Source organism: Pantherophis guttatus, chromosome 1 (genome assembly GCF_059756535.1).
Source record: "Pantherophis guttatus breed Tessera chromosome 1, ASM5975653v1, whole genome shotgun sequence".
Lineage (NCBI taxonomy): Eukaryota > Metazoa > Chordata > Lepidosauria > Squamata > Colubridae > Pantherophis > Pantherophis guttatus.
Genome location: NC_142063.1, coordinates 92839511 through 92852547, shown reverse-complemented (window position 1 = coordinate 92852547; position 13037 = coordinate 92839511). Strand labels below are relative to the sequence as shown.

The 13037-nt window shown below is 34.9% G+C and overlaps 1 protein-coding gene across 4 annotated transcripts in view; it reads left to right on the top strand.

The window, feature by feature from the left end:
- DCDC1 (doublecortin domain containing 1) overlaps nucleotides 1–13037 on the top strand; it is a 277838-nt gene that overhangs the window by 211099 nt on the left and 53702 nt on the right. For all 4 annotated transcript variants that reach the window (XM_034417189.2, XM_087877949.1, XM_034417191.2 and 1 more), the window contains exon 20: nucleotides 11654–11777. In XM_034417189.2, coding sequence (XP_034273080.2) covers nucleotides 11654–11777 — 124 coding nt within the window. The remainder of the gene's footprint in view (nucleotides 1–11653; nucleotides 11778–13037) is intronic.

Here is a 13037-nt window from a genome sequence, read left to right as displayed (position 1 = left end):
CACCACATGTGGTAGAATGTTCCGGATTTATGGTTGCATCTCCAACAATTAGGTGATAAATTGGGAAACATCTTGGCCAATCTCGCTGCTCTTATTTTCATCCACATTGCAACACTCTTAATAGTTTCACTGTGGATGTTTACAAGGTGAACAAACATTCATGAATATTCAGCATTAATCACATTATTTTTAAAAAAGTGTTTGAAATGCATAATGGGGAATTCTTTACCATAACCTAAAGTTTCATGAGATGATCTCTTAACTGAACTCTAAGTTTGCCTTAGAATTCTAGAGAATTTTGAAGTACAAGCAACAGATTTTAGTTTGAGGCGTCAAATTGCTTTATAGGTGGCCAAACCACATTTAGTTCTTTAATAAATTAATCCCTATGAAACAATAATCCCAAATTTTGGCGATCTGTAGCTGTGGTGTAGAAACACAGCAAGCCAACATCTTCATTCTCTGACAAATTATGGGGACTACAGAATCTTGCTACCATGTTCAGTAATCTGAAATCCCTGTTACTTTAATTCAAGGCTGAATCTATAAACAGAGAGAGGGGGGAGGAAGGGAGGTAGAGAGGGGGGGATCATTGTATGTATGCATGTTTATTTGTTTTATAGACCCAAACTAACATAGATGAGTAGTACAATTAGAGACAAATCTATTTGCAGTCTGTGTCACTATGTTCCATTCCACATTAGTCAGGAATGTTCCTCATCTTTTCAAACCACCTTTAAATACATATTGTTTTAAGTATCTATTTTAATGCACATTCCTCTCGAAATGTATTTATATAAATATTTTTCTTTCTTTAACATTTATATGTATGTCAGGATTATCAAAAATTGTATTCCATCAGTTTTAAATATGAAATCTTTTGATTTGCTGTATATATTAGTCTAGATATATGAATTAATTTTACAGGAATTTTCAACGATTAGATTTCTTTATTTTAATTTCAAAGAATATTCAACTAACAATTCACTTTTTTTAAAAAAAGTACTTTTAAAAATTGTTGAAATACAGATGTTACAGAATATCTAATTAAATTGTATCTGTAAAAAAATAAAAACAATCATAAGGTTTTTAAAAAGATGTCATTACTATGTGCATCGAAGTTGTAAAATAAATGGGTGTATATTGCTATTTGTTTAATTTGCCTTTGTAAATCATGTAAAAACACAACCACAGTTTACTTTCCCAATATGTGTTTAAGAACATGGTATACTGCTGCATAAACAGACTTTTTCTCATTATTTCCATTCAGAAGGAAACGTTAATTGATTATATTTTAGAATTCACGATTTATAGAATGCATCTATATCATGTTTGTGTGTTTAGTATAACTGTTTGTATCAACAATTTATTTGTAATAATAGTAGAACAATATTATTTATCAAATAATTTTTAAAAACAGTTTTAGATGTATGGTTTTAGAATGCTTATATCCAGACAATTTTATTTGTGCAAACCCTTCTGATTAGATATTGGGAGAGAATCTCCTCCCACTAGTTTCTTGCTGTTAAATATTTACAAAGAGCTACAAGCACTTGTACAATTTTTGTTATGATTTACATTTGGAATACCACAGACATTGAAGAGGAAAAAAAAACAGACATTTTCTTATCTATCCCCAATACATTAGAAAAGTTCGTGCCCTGCTCTCAGCATTTTCCAACACAGCTGTAGAGTAGTTTAAAGCCTATTTTTTAAATAAGCGATGCTCAATTTGTCTTTGATGATCCGCATGATTCAGGTGAGATGGGAGCACTGTCGGGCTCTTATTTGCATAAAAATTAATCACAGAAAAATGTAAATTGATAAAATTTTGTCCTGCTTTTCCCCTCTATTCGAGAACCCATGGATGGCTCCCAGAAGCAATCATCTCAGTATGGGGTTGCATTGGATGCTGTACAAATGATCACATTTGTGTTGAATACTCACTCATTTAAATGTCAGCACTGATGGGGCGGTAGGGAAAAAAGAGTGGGAAAAATGCACAGCAGCTGAAGACTATCAAATCCATGGGCACTCTTTAGCGATATATGATCTAATGTGAAAAAATTGTGGATTAATTATCCTTTTTTCAAAATGGTAATTGTTTTAGTATTACAACAGAAAAAAATCTGCAATTTATTTGGAATCAAACAAAAATCAGTAATGTTAAATACATCATTACATCATTGTGTTTATTAGAAGGCTGCAATTAATTCCAAAGTCTCCTGTTCTATATCAGATGAAACAAAGAATGCCTCTATTGCTTTTCAAGCAGCATATTTCTTACACCTATATATATATTATTAAAGAAACTACATTTTGTAAAATTTTGTATTACCTGGATTTTATACAAAACAATTTGCAATTTAAAATGTTATATGATGCCAAAGAAGTAAATATACATTTTAGAGGTGTTAAACAATAAATACTATAACAATGTGTATTCTAATATCCTCAGAAGCATTATTAAATTTTGGTAAAATATGCATAATATTGTTCATCTTGCATGAACACTACCAGGGTAAATATCAATTAATAAATGATAATTTTGATTTTCAGTTTCTCTAAACTGAGGCAGACTAGCAAAAGGAGGAAAGAGTTAAGACATCTTTGTGTCTGATAAAATTTGAATTATATTAGCAATTATTTTTATCTTTTATACACCATAAAGTTTCTTTGCAATGAATATTTTTGTGAATGTTCCAGCAAGAAAAGTGAGATATTTAAAGAAGAAATTGTCAGCATTTTCTCATTATATTAAAATTGCAATGTTTTGTTGTCAAAATGCTATACAGCAAGATTTTTTTTTCTGTGTGTGCAGAGTTATATATTTATACACACACAAACATATCTTATGCAAAGTTCTAAGACATTCTAGGTGTAACCTTTCTAATTAGTTGGCTTGCTTAGCTGGAAAGAATGTCTGAAGTTGAAATGGCCTAATTTAGATATTTTTTTCAGGAAAATAGCTGATTGGCATGACAAATGTATAGAGTACAGAAGAAGAGTACAGAAGATGAGCTTGATGGAAATATACAAAATCCTAGACAAATAAGGAGATTCTTTGAGAATCCTGATTTATGGCTAGTGTAAACTGTCAGTAAATGTAATAAGGTAACTGTATAGACATTGAACAGCCCAAGTGGTTGAAAAACTGAAAAAGTGGTCAAATTCACTCCTCAGGTCAAGGGATTTTACCACCCAAAAAGTCCAAAGAAGAGATTTCCAAGGAGTCAAGATCCATTAGAGTTCACAATCAGGGTTGGACAGGAGTATGGCATCACTGATTTTTTCCCAGCATTTGAGAGCTACAAATTAAGTAGTTAAGATTTTATGAAAGTCCTTGATCTGTAAAGAGCCTATTTCAAAAGGTATTATATCTCATAGCCTGCGCTTTCAAACATTTCTTCTACTGTACTTAAGTATTGGAAGTGACTCGGCCAATTCACATGAATTAGCTGCTGAGTTCTCAGACTTAGGTATGGGATGGAAATAGTTGCTCCTGGTAGAAGACCTATGTAACTTCAAGATTGGTGGAATGTGCCCCTCTTGGTCTTCTCAATTGTATTTGATGCTGTTGAACACAATATCTTTTGAAATGTCTACAAGGGATAGTGATGAGATCTATCATTTTTAATTAAAAATAAACACAATAAACTACTAAGCTATTACTTACTAAGACTTCTGGCAAAGTGTGCATTTGCTGAGGCAGACATTCTGGTCCATTCTGGAGCTCTTTGGTAGAGATGCTGAAGCAGATTTTTCTAATAATAATAAATTACCTTAAATTTCTGTTCACAAAAGCCAGCATATACCGTATTTTTCAGCATATAAGACGCACTTCCCTCCCTAAAAGAGGCTGAAAATTTGGGTGCATCTTATACTCCTAATCTAGCTTTTTTTTCAGCCCTAACGAGGCACTAGCGAGTGAAGCGATCTCCGTACTTTGCCTGCTTTTCTCATTGCTTCTCTCTCCAAAAATCAGTTGTGCTTTAAAAGCTGTTTTTTATCCCCAAGCAGGGGATAAAAAACACAAGTATGCACCAGGGGTGGGTTCTAAAATTTTTTACTACCGGTTCTGTGGGTGTGGCTTATTTTGTGGGCATTTTTAAAAAACTTTTAAAAGCATTTTTTCTACAACCTTAAGAGGTTGAAAAAAAATGCTTTTAGGAGCCTCTGACGATCAGGCAACTCAGCTGGGATCGTCAGAGGCTTTTAAAGGCATTTTTTTTTCTACAACCTATTTGGCCGAAGAGGTTACAGAAAAAATGCTTTCAGAAGCCTCTGACGATCCCAGCTGAGCTGCGCGATCATCAGAGGCTTTTTAAAAAAACTTTTAAAAGCATTTTTTCGGCCAAAGAGGTTGTAGAAAAAATGCTTTTAAAAGTAAAATAAAAGCCTCTGATGAGGTGGGTGGGGTAAGCGAGTGGCGACCAGGCTGGGGACCGGTTTGGGGGCATGGCCAGCCAATGTTATTACTGGTTCTCCGAACTACTACAAATTTTTACTACCAGTTCTGGCGAACCGGTGTGAACCAGGAGCAGCCCACCAGTGGTACACGCTCAAAACCAGCAAACTAATGTGCTGAAGCTGACCAGACTAAGGACGCTAGCCAGATGAATACCTGGTAGGCAGATTTCCCCCCCCCATTTTCCTCCCCAAAAACTAAGCTGCATCTTATACTCTGGTGCATCTTATACTCCAAAAAATATGGTACCTCATTCTGATATATGTAGGTAAGAGACCAACAGTCCTATGTATTTCTTTAGTTTATTGTTTTATGTGATAACTCTTTTTTATTGTCATATTTGTTATTCATAGATAATAAAGTTGTCTGGTTTTCTTCTTCGTAATGTTAAGTCTTTGCAAATGGCAATCCTTATTCCAGATGCAGAGTTGTACTTTCACAGATTCTGAGTTGTGTAGATTTTCTTTGAAAAAGGAGGTTTTCAAACATCATTAACCAAAATAAATTCAAGAGGCGTATTGGCATTATTTTAAATGTACAGATTTGGAACTAATTCTTGATATGAAATAGCCATTGGTTTGGGGAAGGAGGTTAAGAGTTGATATTGATTTAGTAGTAAGGACAAAGTATATTTATATATCTAGCTCAAGCAACTGTTTGTAACAGCTGAACTACACTTCTGAACATCCAGTTTTACTTGGGACATACGAAAAAGGCCTTGTTGTAGAATGAATGGAAATCTGAAAACTACAACTATCTAATGTGGTTCATCCAGTGGCCTTTAAATAGACAACGCTCTGTCTAAACTTAACTTCAGTCAATTTATTAATTTTCCTTGAATAATTATCATTACTCAATATCCTTTTAAAACTTATGTATATAGTTATAAATAAATTAAATTATGTTTTGGTTATTACACCCTGAACTGTCACTGGTATTTTTGTACTAAGCATTGTTTTAGTAATATGAAATATGCTATTGATTTGAACTACGAGTTTGGCAATTTGGTTGCAAAGTTTCATCACCATTCGAAGAGACATCCTCAGTCTGTTTTGAATAGCGTTTCAATTCAAAACACATTGATGATGTCTCCTTGAATGGTGAGGAAACATTTGCAACCAAATTGCCAAGTTCGGAGCTCAAATCAACAGCATAACTACCAACCTGAGCTACTAATATTCAAAATATTTCAACTTGAAATATGGTTATTCTTATGACTACTCTATTATGTTTTGTGTTAATATCTTATTCATTAAAGTTTTCAATTACTCTCTATTTATATAATATTTTTTCTTAGAACATACACATACATACATGCACACACATGGATGCGCACACAAAAACTGAACTGCTAGATTACAGTTACTACAATTAACTGTCATAATTCAGAATTTGTTATATTTCCCCAGAGAGTTGGTGATCCTGCTAGTTTGTATCATCTATAAATTTGGTAACCTTATTATTTACTCTTTATAAGTTCATCAGAATTTATGGAATTTATATTGATTTTGCAAAATAGCAATAGTTCTCCTAGAAACCATGAATATTTCCAGGCTAATTAGTCTTTTCCAGTCTTCACTGGCATTAAGTGATATTCTGGACATGCATTATTTATTTATTTATTTTATTTTTATGTACATTTTTCAAATTAAAGTCTTCATTTTAAAAGTGTAGTATATAATGTTTATTGTTATAGTGGATGTAGCATTCTGGGTACTTTAAATAAAATGTATGGTTCCAATACTAGGAAGTTTGATCTTCCTCAGTGCCAAAAAGTTAAGATTTAAATTAAGACTATAGGCTGGTATGTGATTCGAGGTATAGAACATAAAACAGCTTTTGTGAAAATAGTTTTCAGTCATATATTACAGATAAAGGGAAATATTGCAAAGGAATTATATTAATATACTGTATATAATGAAACAGCTATTAATTTTAAGTCCAATACTGGACTTAGTTACATGGTTAGTTTGCTATTATGAAATGCATTTCTGTAACAGTGTTAGGCAGTGAGGCCTTAGAATATTTTTGTCTTACCAAACAATGCTGCCAACTCTACCACTGTTGGTATTATAAGTGTACCTGTCTCTCTTTGGATGGTCGCTTGTATCTTCACTTGGTTGTAGCAGTGGTGGGATTCAGCTGGTTCTCTCCGGATTGCACCAACCAGTAGTGGCGACTGCAGGAGGTTCCACCCACCCACCCGGACATAATGCACGACTACTGTGCATGTGCGCGCACTCACATTTACGAACCACTACTGAAGGTTAGTGAACCTCTGGGTTGCAGGACTGTATAATTTTGATCTAGAGCTAGACTTCAGTATAATTCTAAATAAAATAGATCAAATAGAAAAAAAATATGGTTTGTGAAGAATGTGGTTGGACTGAAGCTCCAAAGAGAGCTCGATCTTTTTTAGTCAGATTCCAGGCCAAAATATAATACTGAGACATCACTGATTAGACTTGTGGATGACCTCTCCTAAAAGTGGGGCTTGGGTAATATCCTAGTTGACTTATCAAGATTTTTGATATCATTAATCAATGGGAAAGGCAAATACATGAGTTTTGCAATGTTCTTCTACTTACTATCTCAACAAACTTTGTTCTAGGCTTTCTGTATAGTCAGGTTCCAAAGCTGGTATACGTTGTAGGGTTTATAGCTACAGCTGGTCCAGAATGTGCTGTGCTAGCAGTTATGGGCGTACTCTGCAATATCTCTGCTCCACAGGCTGCATTGGTCATCAATGGGTTTCTAAGTGAAATTCAAGGTACTGGTTGTCATCTACAAAGCTCTATGTGGCTCGACTGGCTACTTATAGGGCCACCTTTCTCCAATTTTCTCTCCCATCCTAAAAGATATGATTAGGTGGGTATGATCGAGGTCCCATTGAGTTAACAGTGCCATTTCGTAGGAAACCACAGTCTTGCATACTCAGTTGCTGTCCCTGCTCTCTGCAATACCATTTCTGTAAAGATTTCTGAATTTTGTGATATTTAATTTTGTATACTTCCTTGAGTTTTTGATTCAATGGCCTATACGTTCAATAATATAAAATAATACATCATGACAAGAACAAGTGACTTGAGTCAGTCTGTTGTATGGCTGGCAATAGTTCCTCAGAATTTCATTTTGGCATTTACCCAACCCTTGTTGGAAATGCCAAGATTCCAAGCTAGTGATCTTCTATGCTGGCAACCCCTTAAATAAGTTGGAGATGGGCATTACACTTAATTATGAAGTTGAGTATTTACTGGACTGAAAATTTCATGAAGAATCCATTCTTGCTGTTAGGAAGGAGATGATGATCCATACAAGATAGTGGTGAAATCTAAAATTTGTTACTACCGGTTCTATGGGCATGGCTTGGTGGGGGGTGGGTAATGTGACTGGGTGGGCATGGCCAATTTTTTTTAAACTTTTAAAACCATTTTTTCTACAACCTCTTTGGCGAAGAGGTTGTAAAAAAATGCTTTCAAAAGGCTCTGACAATCCCAGCTGAGTTGCCTGATCGGCAGAGACTTTTTTTCTTTTAAATGCCTCTGATGATCAGGCAACTCAGCTTGGATCGTCAGAGGCATTTAAAAGAAAAAAAGGGTTTTTTTTTCTTTTAAAAGCCTTTGACGATCCCAGCTGAGCTGCGCGATCATCAAGGCTTTTTTTTTTTTACTTTTAAAAGCATTTTTTCAGCTGTAGAAAAAATGCTTTTAAAAGTAAAAAAAAAGCCTCTGATGATTGTGCGGCTCAGCTGGGAATGTGGGGGGGGGGGGCAGGGATTTTTGCTACCAGTTCTCTGAACCACCTGCCTCCATCGCTACCGGATCGGGCAATCCAGTCAGAACCGGGAGCATTTTACCCCTGATACAAGAGTTAATAAAAGAACTAAGAAAAAGTGTGACTCTTTCATCTGCTGATAAAAGTTCAATGGCTCATCTCCATTCTCTTTACTTGCAAACCCTCAATGGATTCTACTATATAGTAGACAATGGTGAACAAAGAAAACTAAGACATGGCAAGAAATATTGTTGCAATAATGCTATACTTGTATGGGCATCATATCGTTTCTCTTTCTGGAACCGTACTTGAAGTCCACAAATCTTTTAACAATGCTCTTTAATAGTGTATATAATTATTTGCATCTTTGTGTGAATGCAGTAATTTTCTGGGATAGTTCCTAATCAAATGCAACATGCAGATTGTAGGCTGGAGTATTTAATCTGGTAAAATTCTTGGATCATTTAATATTCCTATGTGGTGTTTTTTTTTAAAAAAAAAAAAGAAGAAGAAGAATAGCACGGAAATTCTGCTGCTGCCCAGCTGTGGTATGACTAATTTTTATGGAGCAATGTAACATCCCTCAAAAGTTTGATTTTACCATGTTTTATTGTTCTAGTGAGGCAACATCATAACAACAAAAGCAAAATTATGTGTTTTCTATAGCCAGATACTGTTTTAATTGTTGAGTGCTGAAATCTTGGAATGAAAGTCTGTCAAAATATTATGGCCAGGCAAACCAAATGAAAGCTTATTAATTTTTTTATTAGGGACATTCAAAAATATCATGTTAAGGAACGGACTAGCCCTACTGAAATTCATACATCTAGTTTTATAATGAATCTCGTTTGTCTTGAACAATTGTTCAGATTGCCATAAAGCACTGAGCCCTGCTACACTTCAACCCATTTGATCTGCAGTGCAAGCCCAAGGCATTGTAAAATCTAATTTAATCTCCAGTACTTCAGCCGATCTCACTTCCTAGAATCAGAGAGTAGCTGAAATGGAACAGGAGTGGAAAAACAGCTCTATAATTAACAAACAAAACTAAAGTACATTGTACACATACACACATACCTCTCACTTTTGTTCATCTCTTAGTGGAGAGTTTGGACGGGGGGAAGCAACTATATTAGGAAAGTTTGCAAAAATAAAAAGCAAGGCCTTTCTCTGTCCAAAAATTGGAAATTGGACTTTTTTTTACAGCCTGCTAGAAATTGTATTTTTTTACAGGTGTCATGCTATGGTCAGGCATGCAGTTTGTAGCAGATTCAAGATATTCCCTGCATATGGTAGCATTCATTAATGATGAGAAAAACATACCTTTTAGGCAAAAAATGCATTGCACATAGTGTGTAGTGTATTGCTGAGTAAATGTGCAAAGATGGGTGCTGTTAGTTTCCCCCCCCCCAAGTTTATACAAAGTGGTAAAAATCTCAAGAAACACATCTTGGCTTCATCTGAAATCTTGGAGTACATTAAGTGAACTTGCTTGACTACTGCTCAAACTGTACTTTGCTTTTTTCCATTGGACCTATTGTTCGATCTGACTCAGATTTGGTTTCATGTGTAAATGCAAGACTGAGTATACTTCCTACTGATATAAATGGATGTACTTGGTTTCAATCTTTCCTTTCCTTTCCTTTTTTTTTTAAATAAGAAAAGGATTTAAATCATACCTATTGATTATGGAGTTAGAACGTCTGTCATAATTGTTTTTAGCCTAGTATTGAACTTTGCATGTATTCTTGAGAAACAGAGATTTGATAGCTGTTGGGGGGCATTATAAAATCTACATTACATCTTTGAATGCCATGAAGGTAAAAGCAATTGTATTAGAAACTGTCTGCAATAAAAAAGAAAATGAAATAAGGTAGGTAGGATTAAATGTAATGTAGCTTTGAAAATACATGGTTCTCAACTGAGCTTCCATGAACCGCTGTTTCCACCTAGTGGCTGTAGATAAGAAATATTGCAGTTTAAATCAGCGATAGTATTGAAAGCTGAGGCAGACCCCCCACCCCCAATGAAATGCTGTAAGGGCAGAATGCATTTAGGCACTTATACAGTCATTATTTTGCTACCTATTAGTGCCAATGCAGTTCAGAGATTGTCAGCTTTTCATTTATAAAACACAGTTTTCAGAAGGCTTGAACTTGGTTATTAAAAATCATACTGTGGTTGAAACCTGGCAGCTTAATAGCACTTTCAGGGAAAACCATGTGGTGTACACTGCAGATTTTCATTACCAATAATGCACAAGACCTGGCAGAATCTTGACAGGCTTCACATATGCAACTGGATCCCAAACTGCCTCTTGCTCAAGTGAATAGCAATCAAGCTTTTTCTCTCAAACAGGATTTGCAAATTTCTGAAAAAAGAAAAAATGTTTTTTAAAAGAAGATTAAACTAAAGTAAGCACCCTTTAGATAGACTGAGTGCATCAGGAAAACTTGTTAGAACATCTTTAGCTTATCTATCTGGTTATCCCATTCATTGATGTCTATATTTTTATTTAAAAAAATTGTAATTAATTTGGTATTATCAGTTTCTAAAAGGAAATTATAAAGAACTGGAATCCAAGTGACATAAATTAAGCTGATTTAAGATAATGTAATTGAAGGAGTATTGATTTCCAGTGCTCTAGATAAAAAATTCATTTCCTTGTTCTTGTTAAATGGGCAGTAAATAGAATTACTATTCCAGAATAGGAATATGTTAGTAGTTATGAAACTGAATGTCACCTCTTTCTTGTTTCAATAATTCATATAAGCAGTTTCCCTGTTTGCACTTAGTATCTGCTGTGTATATTTTTTGTATATATTTTGTATATGTTATGTATGATTGCATATAATAAAAAGACACAATATTCCATGTTACGTTACATTGTACTTCATTATCATATAGGCCATCTTCTTAAAAAATAATTTTGAAGATTTATATGTACTTAGTTTCTTTGTTATAAGATGCATATCATGTATGACTTCATGTCTATAGCTTATTTTTTTTACTAAGTTCAATTGGACTTAGTATGCATAGCATAAAATATGCTATGAACCAACTATTGTGGAGTTGTATACCTGGTAATAGCACAAGCCATTTAAACAATAAAATGTTGGAAAAGAACAATCCAAATCTATAGAAAATACTAAGAAGGAATACATGAAAATAATATTGATATAAGTTGAAATTAAATTGACAGAGAAGGAATAATGAACTGAAAGCCAGCAAGGGAGGGAAGCAGATTAACAGTGCACTTTTATTCATACTGTATGTGTTAGAGAAATTTTTAAAAGATCTGTTTGCCAAAGGGGAGAATAATTTAGCTTCCCAAGTTACTGCCAATCAGAAACATATTAGTTAAAAAAACAAGTCAACCTTCTCATAAGAAAATGGACCTTTTTCTTTCAGATGGGCAATTAAACATGAAGGAACAAATAAGCCCGGTCAATGGAAACAATCAAAAGTAGAGAATCCTTTATGGAATAAATTGACTTATATGTGGCCTGTACTTCCAAATGGAGAATTAAACCAGGTAATTTCTTAGGGCGGCAGAGGAGGGGGGGGATAGACAAATAGACAAAAATGCATTTTTGTGTAATTTTTACATATTTATCCAAGATATTGAAAATAATGTGATGACCTGGGGCGTGGCATGAAGGCAACACAGCCAGAGAACCTTTTATTGGCACCAACTTTGCCCCCAATGTCCTGTTTACTCTCGAGCTTGAAGAAAAGCTCTCCCACAAACCTGCAGCAGCTTCTGGCTGCAGATACTCCAGTCCAAACGCTGTAAGCAAAATGATTGCAATCAATCACTTCAGCAGGGCAAGATAATGAGTCCCAGAAGTGAATAATAATTCCAACAAGACAAGATAAGCACACAGTAGCACGGCACTAATTCAAACAGTCAGGAGGAATGACAGGAATGTAGGCCACAGCTCTCAACACTAGATGAATTTAGCGTTTGTTCCCGACAAACGCCCCTCTCAACTGCCTCTCCTTTAAACTCCATCCCCAGGTGTGCTTTGTGAAGCGAATCGGGGCCCTTTCCTTCCTCGTAAGCCATGCAACTCGTGTTGCTCTCTTCTGTGTTCTTCCCTGCATGCCCTAGGATGAGGAGGGGGTGGGCCTTGGTCTTCATCTGAACCCCCTCTCCCTTGTTCTACCTCTCCCCTGCTCTGCCCAGCCTAACTTTGCCCTTTCCCAGTTTCCTCCACAGCCAACGGAGCCATTCTCCTGCTCTCTGTCAGCTGTTCTTCTGTCTCAGATTCAGATTCTGATGGGGGCATGGCAAATAAGTAGATACATACATAGAAACTAACCCTAACCATATAGATAATGAGAAATGATGGATGGTTAAAAAGTATGAAATTTAAATGAAGTAAATCATCAGTATCATATAAATTGCATAATAAAGTTAGATGCATAATTCTTGAAATTACAGAAGGCTTCAACAGAAAAGCTCCATAGAAATCATCTACCCAAGCCATTTGACAATAGAATGCAGACTTCAGGTCACATTAAAAACTGCTACAATTACCCCATAAATTTTGAAATGATTTACTATGCAATCTAAGGAATTGTTCCATATGGTTAATATAAATTGCTGTCCATCAAAATACAGCAATGGCTATTCATCTTTCATTATTAACTTTCTTAAAACCTTATCCTAGACTTCATTGCTGATTGTGAATTCTTAAAGCTATTAGATGTGTACAAAGCAATAATTTACAGTGTCTCTTTTGTAATTTTCTTAGCTTTGTACTGCATTCTGGAAAACCTATTTCAGTGT